The sequence below is a fragment of the Cloeon dipterum genome, chromosome 4 (assembly GCF_949628265.1).
Source record: "Cloeon dipterum chromosome 4, ieCloDipt1.1, whole genome shotgun sequence".
In the NCBI taxonomy this organism is placed as follows: Eukaryota; Metazoa; Arthropoda; class Insecta; order Ephemeroptera; family Baetidae; genus Cloeon; species Cloeon dipterum.
Window position 1 is genome coordinate 15,896,595 of NC_088789.1, and position 24,070 is coordinate 15,920,664.

The 24,070-nt window shown below is 39.3% G+C and overlaps 1 protein-coding gene across 1 annotated transcript; it reads left to right on the forward strand.

The window, feature by feature from the left end:
* Positions 1-9,447: 9,447 nt before the first annotated feature.
* Rsph4a (Radial spoke head protein 4a) lies at positions 9,448-11,276 on the forward strand. Its single transcript, XM_065488481.1, has 7 exons — positions 9,448-9,525; positions 9,578-9,755; positions 9,811-9,893; positions 9,957-10,242; positions 10,290-10,757; positions 10,814-11,019; positions 11,072-11,276. The coding sequence occupies exons 1-7, from the start codon at positions 9,461-9,463 to the stop codon at positions 11,274-11,276; spliced, it is 1,491 nt and encodes a 496-aa protein (XP_065344553.1). The 5' UTR covers positions 9,448-9,460.
* The last annotated feature ends 12,794 nt before the right edge of the window (positions 11,277-24,070 follow it).

The window sequence follows — 24,070 nt, forward strand, 5'->3', positions numbered from 1 at the left end:
AGCGGAATTGTCATTGTGTGTCCAAAATGTGAAATAAAAAGGTCACATATACACATCATGTGCAGCAAGGATGATATCTATAGCGTGTTGTTCATTTGTTAAAGGATGTATATTATTTAAGATGTAAAAAAAGTTTTAGTCATAGAAAAAAACATTTTTATCCTATATAGATTCCGTTTTAAATCTGGCCAATATAATAAGAGGAAATCCACAAGTATACCTCAATTTACACTTTTATCGTCTAATTGAAAAAGTAAAATAAATACAAAAATTGATATATATGAAATAATATTGAAATAGTTTTCAAGCCAGTTTAGATGTTTCTTTGGCAAAAGTATTTAACGCAATGATTGCTTTGATTGTACCATACTTGGCTGGCAAAAGTAGTGACATTTTGGAGAAAAGCAATAAGACTCGTGTGCAAGTGCCAATATTAGCCGGCGGCAGATACTTGCGCTATTATTATTGCACTGCTGCGAGTGCTGCTGGCGATGGCAATAATGTCGCGGAAAAGTGTTTATTCACTCTCGCGCGCGCCTTATAACTGCTGACTCGAGCCTGCATGTGTGCAATAACAATATAATAACAAGCGAAATGCGTGGCCTGCATCAAACAACTATAATAATTTGGCTGCAGCCCTCGGGGTTTGTTATTGAGAGGCGAGAGTGTAGCGCGCAGCAAGGAGCTAGCTGCCTGTGTAACATCTGTATCTGACACCTTGGCTCTCCGTGGCCAATCTAACAATGCAATCTCGCTCGGCCCTCTGCGCGCTACAACTCACGGCAGAGAAGCACACAGTAAAGACCCGCAGCTCAAGAACCACCCCTTCTTGCACTGAGAATTATACATTGTATTTGCTTAACAATCAGTTCTCCTCGGAATGTTTACCACTCTATTTATTTTAGAAGAGCTAAATGCAATGAGAGCAACGTGGAGGATGTGTTTAAAAAACTCGTGGTACAAATTGTGATGAATAATAAAAGGGATATATTATGCGATATTATTAAAAAAGAGCCTTTTCAAAGGCAGAAAATTAGTTTTACATACTTTCTTACAGTTAGTTGACATATTGCTGTTAAATTCAATAACACTTAAAAATACAGAGTTATGAATTTTCGGAAAATTTTGGGACAATTTTAAGTTTAAATAAGCCATGAATTTTCTTAAAATGGTCTGATTTTTTCCAAACACCAAATTTTTCTGGAATTAGCTCGTCAAGACGGGTCTAACGATGAGTAATATTTTCATTTTTGGAACCTTTTTGTGTTTTTTGGTTTTTCCTGGTAGACTCTTGGATTAACTTTTGTCCAATCAATTTGCAAAACTTTTTCAAAAGTCGTTTAGCATGAGAATTCCACAAGAAACTTTCTTCAACTTCATTTTCACTTCAACTTCCCAGTGAAGTGACCACTTCGGAACCATGAAATTGTTGCTCTAACCCAACCTCTTCGGGGTGATGAATTATTTTTAAACGTTCATTATATGGCTTCTATAATTATATATTTTTGATGTATTTTAAAGGTACTCTCTGTACATAAATTGTAACCTCACAAAATAAAATAGCTATCTAATCTAAAACCTGACCATGAGGGATTCCCATATTGCATACTGGCTTTCAAGCACTATATAGATTTCATTTTTCACAGAATTGTGCAGCACAATGAAATTCTGTAATAAAATTGAGTCCATTATAGAGAGCTGTTGGCGACTGCAAAATTATAAATTCCAATAACCAGTTCCAACATGCAAAACTGAATTTATCACTGCACGAAAGCAGCTTTTCCGACGTGTAGCGGTGTGTGTGTTTTTGATAAATGAATCGGTGCATATCATCTGCGCGCTCGAGTCAGGGCGGCGAAAGAAATTTGTTGCGAAGCAAGCGAGGCCGTATCTAGTTTGTTTCAGGCCAAATGTAGCGGAACTAATGGCCAGGGGTGTGATTTTCAACCCCTAGCTGCGAAGGAGCGCAAGCTTGACGAACGCGCGCACAAATCATTTCGCGAGCAACCCTTTCGGCCGGGTAATAACTCACTCTTTCAAACTTTTGATAAATAAAATACAAAGCGCGGGGCCCGCGATTCACACTTATTTCGAGTATCAATAAATGCTTTATTGCCAAACCTTAAACTGCAGCTCGGCCGACAACAAATCATTTATTAGCGCGCCATATAAATCCATTACCGTGCTGCCTGCCTCCGTGCTGCTTTTTTACTCGTCGCTGTTGATAAATAATAAATGATTTAGTATGTCAACATGCTCGCAAGCAATTTGTCAAAATTTTGCTCGGCCAACAGGCAGCTCTACAACTTATTCTCCAGCATCTGCTGATTTACGACCCACCGAAAATCGTCATTCCCACATCGCGCTCGCTTTATACGCACAGCATACTATTTTTTGGCTCGTTTTAAATAAGATTTTATTTGCTGCCGATCGTGATGTATGGTCTCGCCGATTCCGTACGTCATCATCACATTATTCCGAATAAAAAGCAGCATTTATTATATTAGAGGTGCGCGCTCAGCAGCCGAGCATTTTTCGTTTTAATGGAATTTGCAGCGTCACCCCTTGGATTTATTGCGACAAAACTGCTGCCAAACAAGCAGACGCTGTTTAATCATTGTTCACCGCGGCCATACACCTTTGCGGCTGCTGCAAAAAGCTGAAATTGAAGCCTTTGTTAAATAAATTTTAATCAAATTTAGCCTTTTTTAAATTAATTTAAAGTGTTATCCCATTTTTATTCGAGTGTCAATTTCAACGTCTAAACTAGAGCACTAATGTATGTATAATAAATTTACAAAAACACAAAATTATTAAAATTATTAATAATTTAATTTATTTGTCTTTTGGCATTACCAATTTTTCTTCTTTCTATTCAATTTTACTTTTCGGCACAAACAATGATATTTTAAGACTCGTAATTAAAACTTTCTTTATACTTTACAATATAAAACCGCCTTTAAAACTACTCTCTAAACAGTATCACTATAATATTATTTCAAAACCCCAAAAAGCACAAATTTTGTACTTTTTTTAAAATAAATATGAAGGCAAAAACGCCATTCCCGTTTTGATTCACATATACAGGCCTCATTTTTAAGCTCAAGATGGCAATATCAAGATTTAAAAATAAAAAATTATCGTTTTTAAAATTGAGTTCCATTTCGAAAATCCGTAAAATTCTATTTTAGTGACTTTATACATATATCCTTCGATTTACCTCTTTGAGATCAACAGGAATGTTATTCAACGTGACGAGACGAGTTCAACGGTGTCTGATTTTTTGTTCTACAACCTCTCTGAACTAATTTGTAAAAACTCTTAAAATTCTGAAACTCAGAATTCAAGTAAGTGTCCTTAAAATCCACATCTGTGGGAAAGTCAGGTTTTTCTCAATGGTGCGTTCGGTCAAATAGGGCCTATTAAATTCAGTAAAGTTGCATCAAGATCCTCAGACCCCCGCTAAAACTGTGTTACCTTTCCTGGACATCTGCTCATTTCTAGGATTAAACAGTCTTGAACGCCCGTTGGCTCGCATTGTTAAGGCACTCTCAGGAGTGTCAAAGCAATGAGAGGTATTTGAGCAGTTCGGAGATCTAATACTAGCTACCCAATGTCAGAAATGGCAAAAAAAGTGGTTAGTTTAGTGACTCGAATTGCTCAAATTGCTCAAATTGCTCAACGGGCTGGGAGGCGCACCGGCGCCGACTCGCTACTTGCTGGTTTGCACCTTTCCAGCATGCGTGATTTGGCTTCACGGGACAAATGTCTAGCGTTTCAATACAGTCCTCGGTGCGGAGGCAAGTGGCCCTTGAGTGGGCTGGGTCCCTGTGCGGCCTGGTGCGCCCATGTTATCCGTTCGCGGTGTTATTGGGACCCAAGTATCATCATTCGTGCTAGTGCAGTGCGCGCCCTTCCCGGTCCTCCGGTCCTCGGACAGGGATAAAAAGAGCAAAAAAAAAAAACGCATAGTCGATGCCGAAACAAGGGAAATGCTTTTTTTACTTAGTATTTCAAATAAAAATCTTTTCATGCTTTCGTAACACTTACATGATTTGAAAAAATAATATGTATTCATCTATTATTTTCGGTTTTTTGTATATTATTTTGTTACCATAATGAAACACATGAAGCAAAATATTATCAAATCTAAGGTAAATCAGATAAGCTTTTCAATTTCCAAAAATAATATGGACCAAATTAGTTTGAAAGTCATGGAAATTTTCAATGCGAAAATTCATCAGGACAATAATTAGGTTCACGCTAAAATGACATCCAATTAAATTGAGGGAAAATTGTTTTCAGCAGCTTTTAATTAATTATTGCCACGAGCGAATGTATGTGCGCGCGGCTATTATCTGATTACACCCTCTTTTGCCCTCTCTCTAATAACATAATACGCGCTCTCTCTCTCTCTCTCGCATTAAAAAAGCAGAGAGTGCGCGCCGAGGAAAGAGATCATTTAGCACAAAAGTTAATTGAATTTCCCCTCGCCGCCAAATATAAAACACTGTCAAGAACAGCTCTGCCGAGCGCGCTGTGGAGAAGAGAGAGAATGAGCGAAAAGCAGTCGAGGTCTCGTCTGTTTTATATTTTCTATATAGTATTATTATTACATGCTGCGTGCAGAAGGTTATATATGTATTTATATACACAAGCGGCGGCGTGTTTTCAAAAAGTTTCTATATTAAAAATTAACGAAGCTTTCATAATCATATTTCACCCTGTGCGCAAAAACTCATTTTCCAGGAGCAGCTTCAGAGAGAGCGAGCGATTTGAATCATTTATTATAATGATCTTATTAAAAACTTTGCTCTGCGGTTGATAGCAAGAAATAATTAAAAAAGTTGAAAAGCAGCGGGAAATCGCTTTTTTGCGCAAAGTTTTACGCCACCAACACCCGAGCAGCAACCTCAGCTGCTATTGAACAGCAAAAATAAATGAGAAAGAGAGCGAAAAGTTGACGCGCGCGCTGATTTTTCATTTACTTAAATAGCACTCGAGGCTGAACGCGTTCAGCACAAGCGCGTGCGGGTAAAATAGAGAGAATCGAGGCGTGTTTATAGATTATCTCCGTGACACGGCGGGGTTCGATTATTATTGCTTCCTGCCAATGACATTTAATCACAAACTCTTCTCGCCGCCAACACAATAAAACGCCTTCAAGAGTATTTTTATTCTCCGCCACCCTTCTGCTTGCGGTATTGATTTAATTTTTGATTAAACTTGCACCACCTCCGCATTCACTACAATTTCCCCGACTTTTCTTCAATGTTTTGTGCTATTATCAATCAGACTTGTTTCCAATAAAAGGGCAGAATTAAAAAAACTGATATATAAAATATGTGATTAATTTCAACTATTATGAAAAGTTTTTATTATTTATGGATTTTTCATTTTTTACTCGTAGCTTTACTCAAAATTAATTCCACTGCACTTTGCCATTAAAATCCTCTTGAATGGGTGGCAGGTAGCAGCTTCCAAGTAATAGAAACACGAAGTTTTTATTTATATACCCTTCTAGAATTTTTTCTTGATGTTAGGAGCAATTTTTCACTCTTTGAAAATAGCTCAACAAGAAAGGATATTTTTTTAGCTTTTAGTTGAATTGTTTAAGAGAAAATTTATATCACAGGGAGCTCCCGTTAATTCTTTTTTTCTTTCGTTTGCACTCAGAGATGAGTGCAGGTGGTCGTTTTCAACGATTGCGCTAGTTCAAAATTCTCTGCAGCTAAAACTGTGGTATAGGGAATTTTGTTTGTAGGTAAAGAACTGCTAACGAGGACTGCAGGGCCGAAACAGCTGCTGGACAGTACGAGAGCGTGAGATAATTTTTTTTTAATTTTTCGAGTAAATATCCTTCCGTTCCTAGTTAATTGCCTATGGGAGTAGCCATAGTACAATCAATTAAATAATTAAAATATTAACCGTAAAATAGGAAGCAGAGGTAACGCGTTTTAAGCACCGCAAGCCGCACTCTATTTATCTTGTTGCGGATGGAAATGTGCGTGCGTGAACAAACATATTTGAAAGGAATTAGAAGCACACGTTGTTCGGCGCGGCTGTTTGCGTTTTCGCTGCTGCCCTGCAACATGAGCGCAAATATTAACAAATGAGAAGCAAAAGCAGAGCACGGTGCAGCTTCCCTCTGTTTGCTCCAACCACTCTTAAAAGGGCTGCTTACTTTATTGTTAGATAAACACAGACAACAACACACGCACACGCTAAATCAGTTTGGCGGATCAATTCATAGACCACCAATGGAGATGAAATAACCGTGTAGATTAAAATTAACTCAATTCTATTCGTTTTCCTCTCCAAAACAAGTCCGTTATGAGTTAAATTGTACAATAATGTTATAACCGGTTATCACTTTAAGGAGAAATTAAGCAAAAGATGTAGTAGTGTTAGCAATAAACTCGCTGACACTCATCATTAAATTCAAATGAATTTAAGTTGTCTTTTTATCTTAACTTGCCAATACAGTCCTTTCTCAATATCTATACGGTCGATGAGAATTTGATCATTTGAAGAATAACGTGGTCCAACAAAATTTAAGTTCAATTAGCTGATTTAAATTACAACGCGTTGAATAACTTTACCGAAGAGATTTTGATTCTTAAGCTGATGATGTTCATCCAAAATTTAATAATCTCTAGACGAGACAACTTATGCAAAAATAAATAAGTAAAGAAATAAAATAAATTTATGCGAGTTGATATAGTTTTATCAATTTAACTCAACAAAGCAATGACCAAAAAGGAAGAGGCCATAAAAACCCAAATTCAGATTTCACTAATTTTTCTAAAATTAACAGGTTGATCGCACATATTTTTTACTTAATTGATAGGTCAACGAAATATGATGCTAGTGTGACGTTTTTTTTTAAATTATGCGTAAAGGAAATACAGTTATCACCGTGTTTGAAAGCTAAAAGCGCGAAACATTGGCACTACTTTTTGGCAACAAGGTAATTTAGAGGTTACGCAGTACCATTAATCTTTTAATCTTAAGGCAAAACTATGATATGAAATTAAAAAAGGGTGTAAAAATTATCAATAAATTTGACAAGTGATCAGTTTGATTCGAATTTGATCCTGAATGTTTGAGAGAGAATTCCTTATTTAGCCAAGGGTTAACCTTTATTTAAAGGATGGTTTGACAATACAAACAATTTGACACGTTTCAAAGCTGTTATGGCTCGTGTTTCCCTATAAAATATCCGTTTTTAGTGCACAATAAGTTGCAGCATCCACTTTAGGATGAGGCCTTCGCCTTGTTTGCATAGAGAGCGTCGGGCGATATTTGACCTTTGTGCAGACAAAAGTGAAGCAGAAGCAGCAGATGGAATCGCGCAGAGACAAACATTTCTGCTCCTGCGCTTTTGTGACGCTGGTGTGTGTTCTGTGCGTGTCATATACGTTTATAATATTTAAATTGAGCCCTTTGCATGCAAATGCCGCGAAAATGAATGCGCAAGTGGCACAATCTGCCAACGCCTAGCCGGGTAATAAATTCATACCGGGGCTTCTTTGGTAGCGGGAATTGAGATTTGCATTTTAATTGGATGTGCGACTTGCTTTTATTAATTTATTTCGCGCACTCCAATTCCAAAGCCAAGATTTCACTTACGGTCGTTGGAGGAAAGGGGACATCCGCGGCAACTGCGGTGCATTTCAATTTTAATAACTTCAATATGGATCTTGTGCATGGCAAAAAATTTGCTTCTTTGCAAATTTTATCTTCCTTAAGAGCTTTTCAGAATGCGGAATAAAATATTCTTCTTTTCAATCGCATAAAAATATTTTGGATCTTATTTCGAATTCAAAATTATAGTTTATTTGTGAGAACATACATAATTCTTATTGATAAAATTTGAATAAAAATTTTCACATCAACTAAATAAATGAACATTTTACCCTTGATGTAGGAAGGGATATATATTATATACTACTTGAAGTTTTCGTCCGGGCACGATAGGGGTGCGATGATGGAGGTTTAGGTCAAAAGCTGATGAAATCCGCCACCACCATCACCACCACTACCGCTCAGCCATCATCATTTATTTATTCCTGCATCATACTCTCTCGGCAGTAGCGAGCCATTTTTTGTGTGTGTGCGCGCACATTTCTATAAAGCGTAATTTTCACACGACGTTAAACAGAAAGCTTATCAAAAGCTGAAACGTCAGTTACACTGGGCTGACGGGGAGAGAGAGGAGAGAAAAACTAATATTTACCACCGAGCAAGCTGTATTTCAACAAATTTAGCGCAAGTTTGCTTTTTATTGTTCGTCTGCTCGTTTTCTCTCCGTGCTCGGCCGTCAGACAAAAATCTATTTCATAATAAAATCCATTTCTCTTTCGCACACAGCGGCGATTTTTGCGCTTGGGTTTAATTTGACGTAAAAGGCAGTTGAGCGGAAATCATTCCCGGCCTGGAAACATTATTTTGATTTCTCTTTATTCTCTCTCTTTTGCATTTCATGCGAAAAGCATCCAAAAGATTCGGCAAAAAACGTTGAGCAGCGGGGCTACGTTTTTGAATTTTGATTCCACGCAAACTCGGCGTCGCTTTGAATTTATTGCAGAATGCACATCAAAAGATTAGCATAGAATTAATTTATGCCCATTTCTTTATAACAAACCATATAATCATCATTTCCGAAATTAAAATCCATTCAGGGCTTATTTAAAAATGAAAACAGTCTCAAGAGGCAATTTACAGGACGTCACGGGCTGAAATTAATGTTTTCTGATTCATGGTTTTTTGCTCGTGGTGGGTTGGCCGGCGGCGCTCATTTGCAGACGTGCCGCTTCAGGGTGCTAGGCCCTGCTGCAGCGGCGCAATAGCAGCAATAAATGAGAAGAGCACGGCTCGTACATTTATGCGTGTTCGGGGCGGCTGCGCGACTCCTGCTGCTCTCTATCCCTCTTATGAAATTAATTAGCACCATTTACCACCCCATTAAGCATCGCGAACGGGCATGCTATTCAAATGCGCCGCCCGGCGCGATACCATTTAACCCTTTGGTCTCGTAACAGACACGGGCACACGTTTAATTATTATTTTATTGTAATGTGCGCGCACAGATTCAATTTATGCGCTTTTTGCTCGGTTGTGTGAGAAGAGCGCGCACAAAAGACAGTGCGTCGTGTACTAAAAATTAATTTATCTCATTTATGCCTTTGTCAGCTGCACTCTGAGAGGAGTGAAATTTTCCAAGGGAGTGAATGAATCACAAAAAAAATAAACAGATAAAAGGTATATTTTGAAACTTGATTCACTTGTTATTTTCTTCGATTGCCAAGATTAGTATTTTAATTCTTAAAATTTAAATTCTTTGACCAAACAACAATCAATACAAAATAAATCGTTTTAAGCAAAAATAAATTGAAAAAAATGCATTGTTGTCTTCTTTAAAAAAAAACTATAACGACATTTACAGCTCCTCTTCGTCATGGAGGCCATTGAAGTTACTGAGGAGGATGTGCGAGAGGCGAAAAATGCACTGGATCCTCGAGTGTAAAGAGATAATTACAATTATATTTTATGAATTATTTCGAGAATCACGCAGCGTTTCCGTGCTGACGAAACTGGTGAGCAGACTCCTCCATGAAAGACCTCCCGACGCTTTTGACATTCTTGAGCAGTTGGTAATTTCTGCTAAGAACGATGAGGGAGAAAATCAGTCCGATTTGCCCCCAGAGATTCCGCTGGAAAATGCCAAGCTCATGCAGAGCTTTTATAACCCAGTATGCTTAATTTACTACACCTTACAAACAAATCTCCAATGCGTCACCCATATAGGAGCATGGGGAGTTGAAAGAATTGAACGCAGCCTGGTTGGACAGACCTCCGCAGGTGATGCCCTGGACGAGCTGCAGGGAACAGTTGTGTTTGCTGAAGAGGTTCGCTGGGATTGGCATTCCCGATGAAACGATCTTGCTCCTCAGTCTGTCCATGCAACGACTGCAGCAGCAGCACCAGCAGATTTACCGCCTGAGGTTCTGGGGCTGCATTTGGTTCAAATGGTACGTGCTGGAGGCTGAGCTGACGCCTCAGGGCTTCGTAAGTCGGGCTGAGGAAGTCGATGCGGCTGCCAAACAGGCTCAGGCTTTGACCAAGGCCGCTTGGGAGGAAATGAAAAAGGAGGCTGAGGAGACAGGAAAGCCCCTGCCTGAACCACCATTTTTGTCGGACATACCGATCGAGCCTTCAGGAACGGGAGTAAACTCAATGGTGTGTCTGATTTGAAATCACGAGCAACTCTTATTAAGAAAATTCAGGTTTATTTAGTGAGTTCAGAACTGGGACTCCCTGAGAGCTGGACTTGGTTGCCAGACATCACCCCAGAAGACATCTTGAAGGCTCGGCAGATCGTGCGGTTTCCTGAGGACATAGAGGGTGATTGCAGCGCCAGTGGCCTAGGCAAGGCAGTCATTTTGCGAGCCCAAATCGCGAGGATCAATGCGTCGACCAGGGTGGCGCCGCAGGGTATGTTCAAAATGAAAAAGAAACTGGCTCCTGGCGAAGAAGAAGACGACGAAGACGAGGAGGATGAGGACGAAGAGGAAGATGAGGAAAACGAAGAACCGAAAGAGGCGCGGCTGAATGCACGCTTTAAGTTGCCGGCACTGAAGCAGCTCGTGGACCTGAACAAATGGGTGCACATCACCTCGTTCATCCTCCAAAGTCAAGGCAGAGTCAAATGGTGGAATCCCAATCCTGACGCCGATGAGGATGAAGAAGACGAGGCAATTTTTAGATCTATGTTGAACTTTTGCAAAGTTAATGTGTCTTATTGTGACAGGAGGAAGAAGAGGAGGGAGAGAAGAAGGCAGGTCCAGAGAAGTGTCCGAAGCCATTGTCTCCGATCGCCCAGGATGAAGCCAGTCCTCATTTGGCACAAGGTTTCCCAACCTGCTGGGCCCTGAGGAAAGTCTCAGTGCTTGGGCCTCCAGCTGTCGTGGCTCGCTCGCTAATCTGGCCAGGGTCCATCACTCTCTTCTACTCGGGGTAAATTTGATTATTATTTGGTGAATATCTAATACTTAATTTCGAAAATCAGGCAAATAGAGCACATTTACATTGGCTGGGGCGTGAAAAGCAGCAGCAACCACTATTGCCCACCGCTTGTACCGGAGGTCGCGGTTGAACCAGCAGAACTTTTGTTGAGCAAGGACCCGACCGTGGAGGAGGAAAAAGCTGCTCAGGCTCAGGACGATGAGGATGAGGACGAGGAAAAAGAGGGCGAGGAGGATGAGGATGACTAACTTGGTTTTAATTGTTGAGAAGAATTGAGTAAAAATCGATTCAGTTTATTTCTGAAAAACAATTCTTTTAAATAATATTATCTAACTTGTTTATTATCTATAGAAGCTAAAACTTAGCCAAGTTACCATATTAATTTATGAGGGTATGCTTTCCAAAGTTTTAAACTATAGTTTATAGGATTGCCAAGTAAATTTCCAAATTTAAAGGAAAATTTCCTCCACAATCCACTCATATTGCTTGATAGAGCGGGCCAAAAGGAATCAAACGAAACATTGGGCTCTATTTTGACTAAAGCACGCAAGGTAGAATTATTTGTCCAGTGAACATTTTCCAACATGAAGCCCAAAATTTACAATTTATGCGCACGTTTTTCGTGTAAACATTAAACCGAAAAATGAAATTTAGTGTGAAAACAAATTTTCCAACTCGAAAATTAACCGTTCGAATCCAACGAGGCTCGCAAGTAGCGCTGCACTTTGATGATTTGCGGGGTGCCATCCGCTGGAGTTAGCGTGCGAATGACGTGTGTGTGTTGCTACACTTGCGGAACCCCACGGTGTCAGAGGTGATAACTGCGGTGGCGAAATCCCCTGCGGTGTCTTGGGCGGTGAACACGACGGTGATGATGACACCTCGACCCGCACTTTCCCTCTGATCCACCGCTCTCTGTCAGCACTTAATTTATGCATCGTTATCTCCCTAACCGATGATTACATTTACGATGCAGTATTAACAGAGAAATCGGAGGCACTTATTATTATTTCATCGCGCAGAGCCGCGGGAATCGGATCTCTGCGACCGCGCGTGTTTATTTTTCCGCGCACCCTCGCCGAATTTTTTTCCATCGCTAACCGCACATTAGTGATTATTCTCCGCTTCCCTCATTGTGCCGCTCCGAATTTTCGGCCGGTTTATGGGCGAAAAATATATTCCTCCCTCGAAAAAGCGTGAGTTATGAGCAATGGGTGCATTTGCAAGAGCCTTTTTTACTTATTGATTGTAAATGATGATGCACTTTTTATGTGTGCGAGCCGATAATAGATACACGCACACATACAATGCACAAATAAGCAACCCTCGCGCCAAATGAAACATGAGCGGCGTACAAAGCGATCTGTTAGCGCCCAGCGCGTTTGGGGTGTGAACGAGAGACGGTTTTTATGGTCCGCTACTTCCATTATTATATTGCCTTTTGAACTCCTGTAGCTGAGCCAATTAATTTATTGCCCCGCGCTCCTTATTTATTTCACATACACCAGCTCGTTATATCAATATTTAAATGGTAATTTATGCCGTCTCGCCAGTTGTTCTCTTTTTTGTACCGCTTTCCTGCAATTGCTGTTTCCCACTGCATTCATATATTGTCGCCTGCGTTTTGCGTTAAAAAATGGACTTTTAGCCAAAAAGAGTAACTCATGCACAACAAAGCGTATTTTCTCCATTCTTCTCCCCTTCTGAGTGAGTTTTATTATCGGATAATAACTTACAAAATTAACTTTTAGGTGTTCGCATAATGGTCGAACGTGACATTTATTACTTTTATCTAATTAATTTTTTGATATTTGTATGTATTCACATTTTTTTGATATATTTTATTTAATAATTCGTTTAAATTTCGATACAGTTAAATAGTTTTATAGTTTAATCACAGGACCGAATACATGTGAAATACACACATTTGTAGAAAAAAAATACAAACGTCCCCACTGACGCTATCTTAGGAACCATCGAGAAATTAATTTAGAATTGATAAAATGGAAGTTTTATTTTTTATTTAATTAATTAGTGAAGTAGGAGCTTCGTGTTTACTGTCTCTCAATATCATTTTAGAAATTAAATAACACTCGAGGTTATTAGGATCATTGAGCAGCACTACTATAGAGCTTGGTTCAGTAATGAACGCAGGCTCATTACGATCCAGTAAGGCTTATGTTCCCTTTCAGAACTGCACGCAAAGTGTCTGAGTTAGTCTGCGTTGTTGAGCACATTCTCGCTTTATTATTTCGCGCAGTGGAAAGGAGCAGCGCAAGGCGAAAACTCCGCCGCCGCCGCCGCTCCACGACATATCGCGAGCAATAATAGTAGATATTTGCGCGAGAAACGACGACTCGGCTGCTTTTGGAACATCTGGCCGGGACACATTGTTAGCAGGCGACAGTATTAACGCCTCTTCTCCCCATTGTTAAGACGCACACAGAAATAAGAAGTATATAACAATAATAATAAAAACTTCCTACTTGTCATCATCAAAATATAATAAATTGTGTAGTGTGCGCGCTGCCGAGCAAAATTGTTTTTCTTTTGTGCAAACTTTTATGACAAAAAGCGGCGGGCGTTGCGTTTTCTCCAGCGCAGCGCGTCTATTTTATTGTTATCCCGGCACTCCTGACAAGTACAGCTTTTTACTAGCGCTGATGCGCAACGCTTGAGATTTCGCCCCAAATTTGTCTCTCTCAGTAACATTTTATTTCATTTTATAGATGTGTGATGCTTTGTTATGGGCCAGGAAAATATATAGCGGTAATTTGCGGCACTCTTTCAAGGAAAAGGAAAATATTTTAGGACGGTGGCCATTTTAAAACCGAATTTTCTAGATTTCATTCAATTCACAATTTTTTAAACTCAGAACATTTACGAGGGGTTTTTGTTTTTTAAGTTCCATATATTTTAGCAGTCACACATAATAAAATCTGTCAATTATCAATCTTCCATTTACAGTTTAAAGTAACACTGGAGTTTCACTATTAACAGTGAAGGTTGGATTAGGCGACGCAGCCGAATCATTCGGCCGAAAATCAACGAAAACGTAAGGGTCGATACATATTGGTGTTTTTTTTAGTGTGCGTGTGTTGTGTAAACCTAGCAAAAAGTACCACAAGCGAGCCAAGCTGACACCTGCCTAGCGCTTTTTTTTTGCGCTGGCTGACGTTGTGACGCTTCTGTATCGATCTTAGATCAGCGCCTTCTCTAATTGGTAGCTGATTTTCTAATTTTTAGGTTTCCGACGGTTTTTGGCACATTTTCGAACAAGTGATTTGTTCGTTTAACCAAATTCAACCCTCAGCGATCGATGGGCATTTGTGAAAAATGAAATTCTATAGTGCTAATTTAGGTCAAAAAATTTATTTTTACCAAACAACTTCTACTATGCATTTATCATCAAAATCAATAACGTACCACCTCTCCGGCGAGGTAATTGCATAAATTGTTAGTGTGTTAATTTACCATAGAGCTTTGTGGAGTGATACTGCTGGGTGTAAAAAAAATCATTTGTATTTAAAAGTTAACCTTTATCTGACACTTTGTAAAAACTTTATTAACTCATTGGGCAGAGCAGAAAAATCTGAGGTCAGGTAGTAACGAGAGCATTGATGAACAGGGAGCTGTATTGTTGCAAAGCTCCTGGTCTAGATCAATTCAATCTAAAATGAATTCGTTTAGTGCATAAGCTATTCGTATTAACACTAACCATCTTTTGACACTGTAAAAATGAGTCAAATTAATTTTTTGTCGGTTAGAAGGGGATCGACAGCAGAACTAAAATGAAATTGAATGCGATTTAAATGTGACGGCAATAAAATTTAGCTTGTGAAAATCCATTTAGGGCACACGGCGTGACAGCATGCATAGCACGGAAATGGGCAAGCGCGCAAGCAGTCTAATTATTCAAATCACCTCTTTATGATAACACGCAAAGTATAAATTCGGCATTACGCGAGTCACAATAGTTACATCTGTCGGGCCGTGTTGTGCAACATTCATTAAATAGATAGCTCGGCTGGATGGTCCCTCGCGGGTTGGAGAGAAAAAAAGAGAGTGGAGCTGCAAGGCGACTTTAAATAATAAAAAGTGCAGCCGACCCACCGCTAAGCAGGGCAATAACTCAAAAGCTGCTATCAAGCGCAGACTTGGACTATTATATTATTATGCGCGCGGCGGCTCTTTTTCATCCCCACGACACATCATGTGCACATATTCTCCGCGCGCGCAATATTTGTGAGCTGCTGCCGAGAGTATAATAGCGGCGCGAATACATTTATTTAAGCCTCGGCCTTTCATGCACGCTTTGCTTGCGGATGAAATAAGACTGCTGCCACTGCTGCTGCTGCACTGGTGAATGGAAAAAATTAGAAATGGGCGTGACGTGAACTTTTCACATTAGAATAATAAAAGGGATTAAAAGGGCCCGCGGCATATTATGGAAATATGCCAAAGTGTACACAAACATGCCGACGCCGCCGCAAACACAATGAATTTTTCAACAACCAGTCGCACCGCGTGTTGTTCGAAATTTATTTTTAATTTTTTCTGGCTGCATCCTGCAGATTGCCGGCCAAATTCCAAGCATGTATTGCTCAGATTGGAGGGAGGGCACCTTGCAATGCTAATAATTAATCATAAAAAATGGATCTCAATTTGTTAAATTTTACCGATTTTTGATAATTGGCATAGCAATATTATCCTGATAAGAATGTTGTCAAATAATCAATCCGAAATTTCTAAAATTTGTAAAATAAAAAATATAATTAACTTTCAAGTAAAATAGTAATTTTTCGAGTTTTCTTTAATTCAGAATTTCATAATCGACTTCCAATTCGAACGAAATTTGGCGCGGAATGGCCATGAAACTGAGATTTGTATAGAGACAAGCAAATTTAAGAAATCAAACACGTGCCAATTTAAAGATAGCGACCAAATAAGTGAAATTCTTCAAATCCAATTTTATTTGCCGGAGAAAAACTGATAAAAATTTAATTGATTTATGCAAGCCATTTAATTTTAATTGAACAGAGGTTTTCATCAGAGATCTGCATATTTTAATTTAGGAGACTCAAAGATTTTACGAAAAATAAATTAAACAGCTGAGTAAGTTATTTCATATTCTATGTCTTATCATTTATTGGATATTAGGACTGAATTATCTTTTATATAGATATAGTTGCGTTGAAAATAGGGCAAATTGTAGACTCAATTTAGGCTGAATGAGCCATGCTGTTACCATTGTGGGGCTATCGCACTTTGCACACCACCGCGTCACATGCAATTTTTATTGCAAATTTTAACTACCGAGTATATGGTCATAAAACGGGGATGAGGACACGTGCTGCCCCATTTAATCGCTGGAAGATGCTCTCGGCAAGGCGGGCGATGAGAAAACTTTGGCCACACACGCGTGGCATAATCGGCGCCAATAAAGTGGCAACAAAGCGCAAGTGTGCGTGTGTGATTCCGACATGAGCCGATATCGCCGCCGCCTTTCGGAATCGAGAGAAACGACTCATGAATGTAACACGGTTTTAACGCTCAAGACACGGCCGGACGGCTTCATAATTGACTTATATACAGATCGAGGCTGGCTGGCTGGCTGGCTGGCAAGGCGAGGGTGGGAGCGGACGGGGTGGCGCCGCCTGGGCCGCGATATTAAACGCGGGCTGCGGCAGCTGGCCGTGTCATAAGGAGCAGCGCTCCCCGCAGTATGATGAGTGATTCTCGCAGCAGCAGCGGCGGCGGCAGCCGAACACCCTCTTACCGGCCATGCTGCACAGCACACGTGCACGAGCGGCTCTCTCTCTCTCTCTCTCTCTCTCACTATGTATGTTGTGTGTGTGTATGTGTGTGTGTTGATAAATCCAGTCGCAGAAACCGCATTTGTATCGCAGCAGCTTAGACGGACGTTGCATTCTGAATGAGGCAGCGGCCGCACTAATTAATAGGCCCACCTCCATCCATCACCTGGCCGCTGGCCTCTGCCCCCAAGAGCCCAGGCTAATACTGCACTTAATTAGCAATTTTTTTAGTACAGAAGCAGGTGGATTTGCACTCATCCTTCATTTAAATCACCGAGGCAGAGGCGTCCAGCTCAGAATCGGACACGCCCACCTGATTTCTCAAGTCTTTTCTGTGAAGAGGTTGATATTATACATACACTAAAATAATCACAGGCTTCTGAATAGTTACGTGGAATATATCTTGGAGAAAGCGCAGATTCATCGCTACCGTAAAAGAGCAGGTCTCAATAATTGCTTTTTGGGTATTTTACAAGATATTTGATATATGGTCTGCAATTTTCTAATTTAATATTATTTGTTTGAGCACCATCTTGATTTTTGATAAGCTGTTTTGGTGGTATAGAGGAGTCGAAAAAACCTACGCTAATTCTGTTTTTCCAGAAATCGGGGCGATATCTGGAGAAACTTCCAAGCGTTCACAAAAATAAGAATATCTCGAGAAATAATGATGCTAGAATATTGAACTACATATGTGCCTATAGATGCCCATTTAATAACAGCCTACGTACAACTTTAATTTAAATACCAAATTTTTTATTTTCAAATTTTGACTTTTTTAATTTATTCTTCATGGGATTTTGAATCATAATATAATAGGGTACGTAGAGAGAAATTGGTTTCAAATTTTCTGCATCAGCGGAATGAACATTGTTTTCTGACCAAGCGCGGCTGGCTGCCTAAGAGGGAAGAAAGGGGTTCAATTTTCCAGCTCATTTGCGTGCTGCGAGGTCGGCGGGCCGAAGTCGGTGCGCGACATGACCAATAAAACGTTATTTATCGCATAAAAGAGGCAATTTCTATTTATTCGGTGCTGGCGCGGGAGCAGCAGCAGCGGCGGGCGGGCGGGCGAGGGAGTTGCCACGCCACTTTTTTCGTTGCGTGCATAAAAATGGATTGTCAAAAGCAGAAATCGTAAATGCAGAGAGTTAACTGCATGAAATGTGCGCCGGCCGCTTGCTTGACTTGCTCTCGGCGCGCGTCTCATAGCTCGCAACCGTTTCCGTCGCCGCGCTGCGCCTGCACAGGTCGTCGGTTAGGCAACCGGCCGCGCTCGACGGCCCGACCGGCGGCCTAGCCCCCCATCGAGTGTGTTTGCGCGCGCGAGGGGCGACGCTGCGCTTGCGAGCCGACCATTTTCAGCTCGGCTGACTTTATATGGGACCCAATTCTCATTTCGTCCTGTTCTTGACATCACAATCTCGCCACAGTCAGCCAATGAATGCAAAAGCCTCGCAAGCCGCCGCACTGCCAGCCACTTAAAAAATAACCCCCGGGTGAAAACGAGCAAAAATCAATTGGGCCAGGCAAAAACCGAGGACGCACTCATCCCTCTTTATCTCTTGCGGGAGAAACGATTCCTCTTTTGAGCATTGGAATTCGAAAGGGTAGGAAAACAAAAAATCACGTTTTTTAAGAATTGTCTGTGGCTCCATGGTTTCTATTTTTTAAACAATATTTTTAATGATTATTTATGTTGTTAAGGGTGCGAAGAAGTTATTTTACTAAATTTAGGTTTTTTGAGCAAATTGAGTATTTTAATTGGACGGTTTTTTACATTGTTTGTAATAAAGGCAACACGATTTCACTGCTATTTATAAAAATTTTCCTGGAAAAAATCTGCAAGTTAGTTTATATACTTTAATTGACCCCATATTCATAATAAAATGTTTTGCACACAGCATAAAAAGACCAAACTTTTATCAAAATTTACTAATTTTCAGCCGTATCTCACAAACCGACATTGCAAAAAGACATAATTTTCCTTCCTATTTCAGCATGTTTTCAAAACAGCCTAAAGAAAATATTGACATTCTGCCTCTCGTCATTTTAGGCATTTTGATCATATTAATAAAGACTGGATTTTTCAGATTGAGTAAGTTGAATTATGTGGAATAATTCAACAGAACAGCTGCAACATTTACATGTTTAGTTATATCACAGAGTAAATAACAAGACTAATTAATAAAAAAATAACACAAAATTTATAAAAATTGTACTTGCAGGATTTTATGAAAACTAACTCCAAGTAGAGTCATTTCGTCGGTTGGAATAATGGACTTCATATGGTCCTAGTTAGTTACCCTTATAGTCTGCTATAGATACAAAAAAACTGAATTTATCAACGTTAGGAACATTTCAAGGGTGAAAGTTTCAAGATAATATCTCAACTCGATCTATTGAGTAAAACACCAACTCGCATCTTTCATTTTCGGGGGGTTTGAGATAGACAAAAAAGGGAACGCTCCCTTTCTCGGACTTCAAGCTCAGAATTTCCTCATCTCTAAGCAAGTACTTTAAATGAAATTTGAAACAGCAAAATAGTGCTATTCAATCGACCATCACATTTGCCTGGAACTTCTCAATAGTAATAAACCGTTCTTTAATGCTGGTGCATGTGGAAACCTATTCAAAAGAGAGCATGGTTAATTGGATCCAATTTTAAGTGTGTACAATTTGAATAATGTTCGCATTGTTTTTATTTTTATTTTAAAAATAAACAGTGAAAAATATGAACACGGCGTTTTATTTCAGAATTCCTGCCTTCTTTAACCGCAATGAAATTACCCACAATAACCCTTTGTTTTTACACCAAATAAGCAATATCAGTCGTACGCCAATCACTCAATGATGCACACATCTTCTCTGCTAATGACTGATCCCATCCAGCGTAATGTACGAGAGGCAATTAAGGAAATCAGAGACACGCACACGGAGCAATATCGGCCCCGAGACATGTATCAGCCGCACACAGGGCAGCAATAATTAATTTGCGGCAGGCTAATCATTTGTGGCTCGCGGCGGCGGCGGCTGCTGCTGCTGCTGCTGCCGTGCTGATGATGACGCTCTCTAGATCAAAGCAAGACGGATTGCGCTCCTTGGCGCGCGCGGTGACGGCCGAGAGCGAGCTAGGAGCGTCACTTGCTACTTGCAGCTGTTGCCACACCATATAATAACGAGTATTGATGCGATGCTTTCCTCCTCTTTTATTGCCGCCGAGCACAAATTAGCGTGATTCACTGCGCGCACTTTGATGTTCATAATCCGATAACAATGCGCACAGAGCAGAGCAGAGCAGAGAAGAAGAAGCAGAAGACGCCGCGATGCGCACTCGCGCGTGCTGCAGCCATAAAATTATATTGCGTGCGTGTGTGTGTGTGTGTGGGCGAATCTCATCCCGGTGTCACTCGCACAGGTCGCCGCGGGCGCATATCTAAACAACCGATTTGCCCTGCCTGCCTCCCCATTCGAACAAAACGCGTGGAGAGCGGAAATGGAGAAATTTATAGCGTGTCGCTGAATTGCGCGCTGAAAAGTTTATTGAATGTGCTGTTCTTCAAAAATAAAAAAGCTTACTTGTTTGAGGATATTTTTATTTCATAGGTAGAATAAAATTATTTTTACTCGTGTAGTGCTCCATTATTTTAATATTTAGCCTCTGCAGTGCATAAAAACATTTTTTGATGTGTTCAGAATTTTTTCAACCCTGAACTTTTTCTCTTCCTCTTGAAAAATGGAGAATGTTCACAGTGCAATGCATTGATAAGTATGTATGGTCCAATTCTGGTTGTAGCAAGTTAATAACATCAGTGTAACAAGTTTAGAGTAGGTTGTATTGATTGTTGGTGGAATACAGCAACGATAATTTATCTTTGCTATGTGATCAAGGACCAATAAAACCCAACTTTTGTCGAATTCATGTAAAAATGAGGAGCTTTGGAGTTTTGGTGTCACATTCACATTCAAAATCTATTCAACGGTGTTTGGCTTTTGAGGCTTTTGCTATGGAAAGTTTCATATTAAAGCTTAATAAAATTTATCTGATTAAGTTACAATTTTCAGAAGGCATTGTTTCACGTTTTAATGAAATTTCCTAGATCTTCTGTTTATTTTTTTACTATGCTCAGCAATGATTATAAATTCAATCGTTTGTAAAAGCTGATGATGATAAGTAAAAAAATCATCTTCAGTTTAGCGCTGAGTTTTTGTGCATGCAAAGTACACGTACTGCTGATGAGGCCTGAGGGGCAGAAATAGAGTAATGTGCATTGCGAGGATGAGCAAGATTATTTTTCTCTTGAATCAGTCACAAAAACTGTATTCCTTAAATCAATACCATGTAGAATAGAGTCATTTGTAGTTTTTGTTTCTTTCGATCTGGGTAAATAGTATTATGAATTAATTTTTGTTATACGACCATATAAAAATCATATAAGAATCATAATCTTGATTCAGGCTAAATCATGTATAAGGTATTTAGAAAGAATCTCTGCTCTTATAACGCAAATTTCTTCTTCGCGTTTCTTACTCATTTGCATAAAAATTAATGGCAAAGTATAGCATCTCGTAAATTCAGTGTATATCTGCTATTGTAAAGTGAAAATAGAAGTCCCCTATTTTCTTATCCAAAGAAAAAAATTCTCCTGCATTTATGCACTTAAGAAAGAGAAGCATGCTCTTTCATTGTTGGTTTTTGAAGATACGAATTACTTTAACCTGCTGGTACAAACGAAATACACTAGTGGTAAGAGGTTGTCGTTTTTCATCTCAAAGCACCAAGCGATTTTACCGCAGAGAAGATTCTTTTTTGATACACCTCTGACAGTCTTTTCAATTACCAAACTGGCAGCAAGAACGATTTTTGATGGACGTTTCGATTCAGCGCATCCGCTGGGAGCTCGGCTTCCGCATGCCCCTCTTTCGATTCCGCTCTCTCAGGTTAATCCAATCGAGCCAGCCGATTGTTCGCCATTTATGCGCAAGATAGTTGATCTTCTGACATCCGAGTGCTGCGGGCACAGTTAAGATTGCAAAAACAAGACCCTCCGCAGCTTGCCTGCTCGTGTATGATGAAAATTTCTTCTACTTATTATTATTTGATCCGCGCTGTCGGCTGCAGGGCCCTTCTGCCAGCGAATTACATCCCGCCGCGGATGATGTTTTTAATATTACTCTCGGAAAATAAAAAGAGGACTCACCGCGCGCGTCGGAGATGAACAAACTCTCTCTGCTTCTTGCTGTCAGCAAACGTAGCCACTAGACACGAGCGCTGCTGCCCTGAATATGATGGATATCTCATTTCAGCACAGAATTGTAAATTGAGTTTTTAGCCTGTTAGCTAGGTATTAAATACGCACGCTGTTCCACGATATCTGCTTTTGCCTGCATGTTGAAACATACGTCAAATCGGCTTTGCGTTTCCAACCTGTTAATGAATACAGCAGGGATACAATACACATATATTATTCTGTGAACAACAATATTGATTCACATAATATCTATGATTTACGCTTAAATACTCATAAGCACGGGAATATCAATTTATGCCAAGGTTTTCTAAAAATTTGAGTTCTTTCTTCATTGAAGAATTAGAAAACATCATTTTTATCTAGATGATCAGGAGAAAAGGCGATTATTCTGTTATTTGAAGCCATTTTGCATAGTTTCGCAACTTTATCTTAGGAAAATCCGCTGAATTTTTAACACAACTGATAATCCGGATAATTTCAATAATCTTAACATCTTCCAAACAGCGTTCCACGTTAAAGTTGAGAATTATCAATTTAGTACTTTTTCAGTGCGTTTTATTATCATTGAAGCACCTAATGAGCACGAATCAATCAATTTTAAGACGTTTACGCGAAACTTGAAATAATCTAAAACCATCTTTAGCAGTTAAAGTCAGGAGAGCGAATTCTTTGCCTATACCAAAGAAATTAGATATGTCATCAAATATTAGTGGTTAATTTATTGGAAAAAATAAACGAAAAATCGAATATTATAAAATAAAAAACGTAGCATCACAAAAATGATAATAATGGAGAGAGCTTTTGCGGAGGAAGTATTATTCAGACGCAAACAGAACATGGTATTGAAAATAAACTCTTTGGAACACAAGGAAAAGAAATTAAATTAATGTTCGCCTACTTAGATGCTTAATCAGAACATTTGAAGTTGAAATTTTGGAATCGGTAGACGCAGTATCTTATCGGTCAAGCTATAAGAAAAGGAAAAGGAAGCGCGGTCGCTTCTTTTTGTCTCACTCTAATGGAGTGTATATTTAAATTTGGAATACCTTAACAAGTTAACTTCGTCCGTTTTACTTTCTTGATTTTCGGGAATTCAAAGTCATGATTTGAAATAATTTGAGGCACTCGATATTTCTATGAAAAAAATTGACTATTCTACCTTTTTTAAAAGGGCACTTTTAAGATGTACCTACTTTGAACATTCCATTTTGGGGCAAAACCATGTGGTACCCCTTGAGTTCAGACAGCGCTGGAAATTAAGAAATACATCAAACTCCTGTCTCATAATTCATCCTTAACTAATGGCTTCGATTTGAGCATGTGAAATGAAAAATATGTTAATTTGTATATTTTTAAGAGTGCCGAAAGCAAACGTGAATAGGTTTTGTTAACAATAGAGTGAGACATTGCCACCAGACTGTTGTGTCCTTTTGGTCAATTGCTCGAAATCAAATCCAGCTGCATATAAGAATGCGAAGGGATTGACAGATGGCAGACGAGACAGTTAGAATTCAACATATAATAATTATTTTTTGGACTGGCTAATTGTTCAAATATTTGGGGAAGTTTCAACGAACCAAAATATCTGAGTCAAGAAATAAAATATTTGCCTAGACAATCATCTGAATTTCACATAAAATCCCTTTATGAAAACTTAAAAACGTGAAAAGTGTTCCATTTTAATTAAATTTGGACAGAAAAATGGGTCTGAATGATTGTTTTACTTGGCTCCATGAACCATCGTCTGTACTGGGAAAACAGTCTGAAATTCCCAGCTTTTTTGATAATTGAATATAATTAAAACCAGGCTTCATCCTCGTTGTCAAATTAAAGAGAAATTCGTCTTCTTTATTTCTCGACCAGTTTCGACGTCACCAAGTACGTCCTAATCATGAGTTACAATTACAATCAAATAACAAACAATACAATAATGTCACATCTAAAATCATATAAATTCCATACAATTTTTAAAAAAAC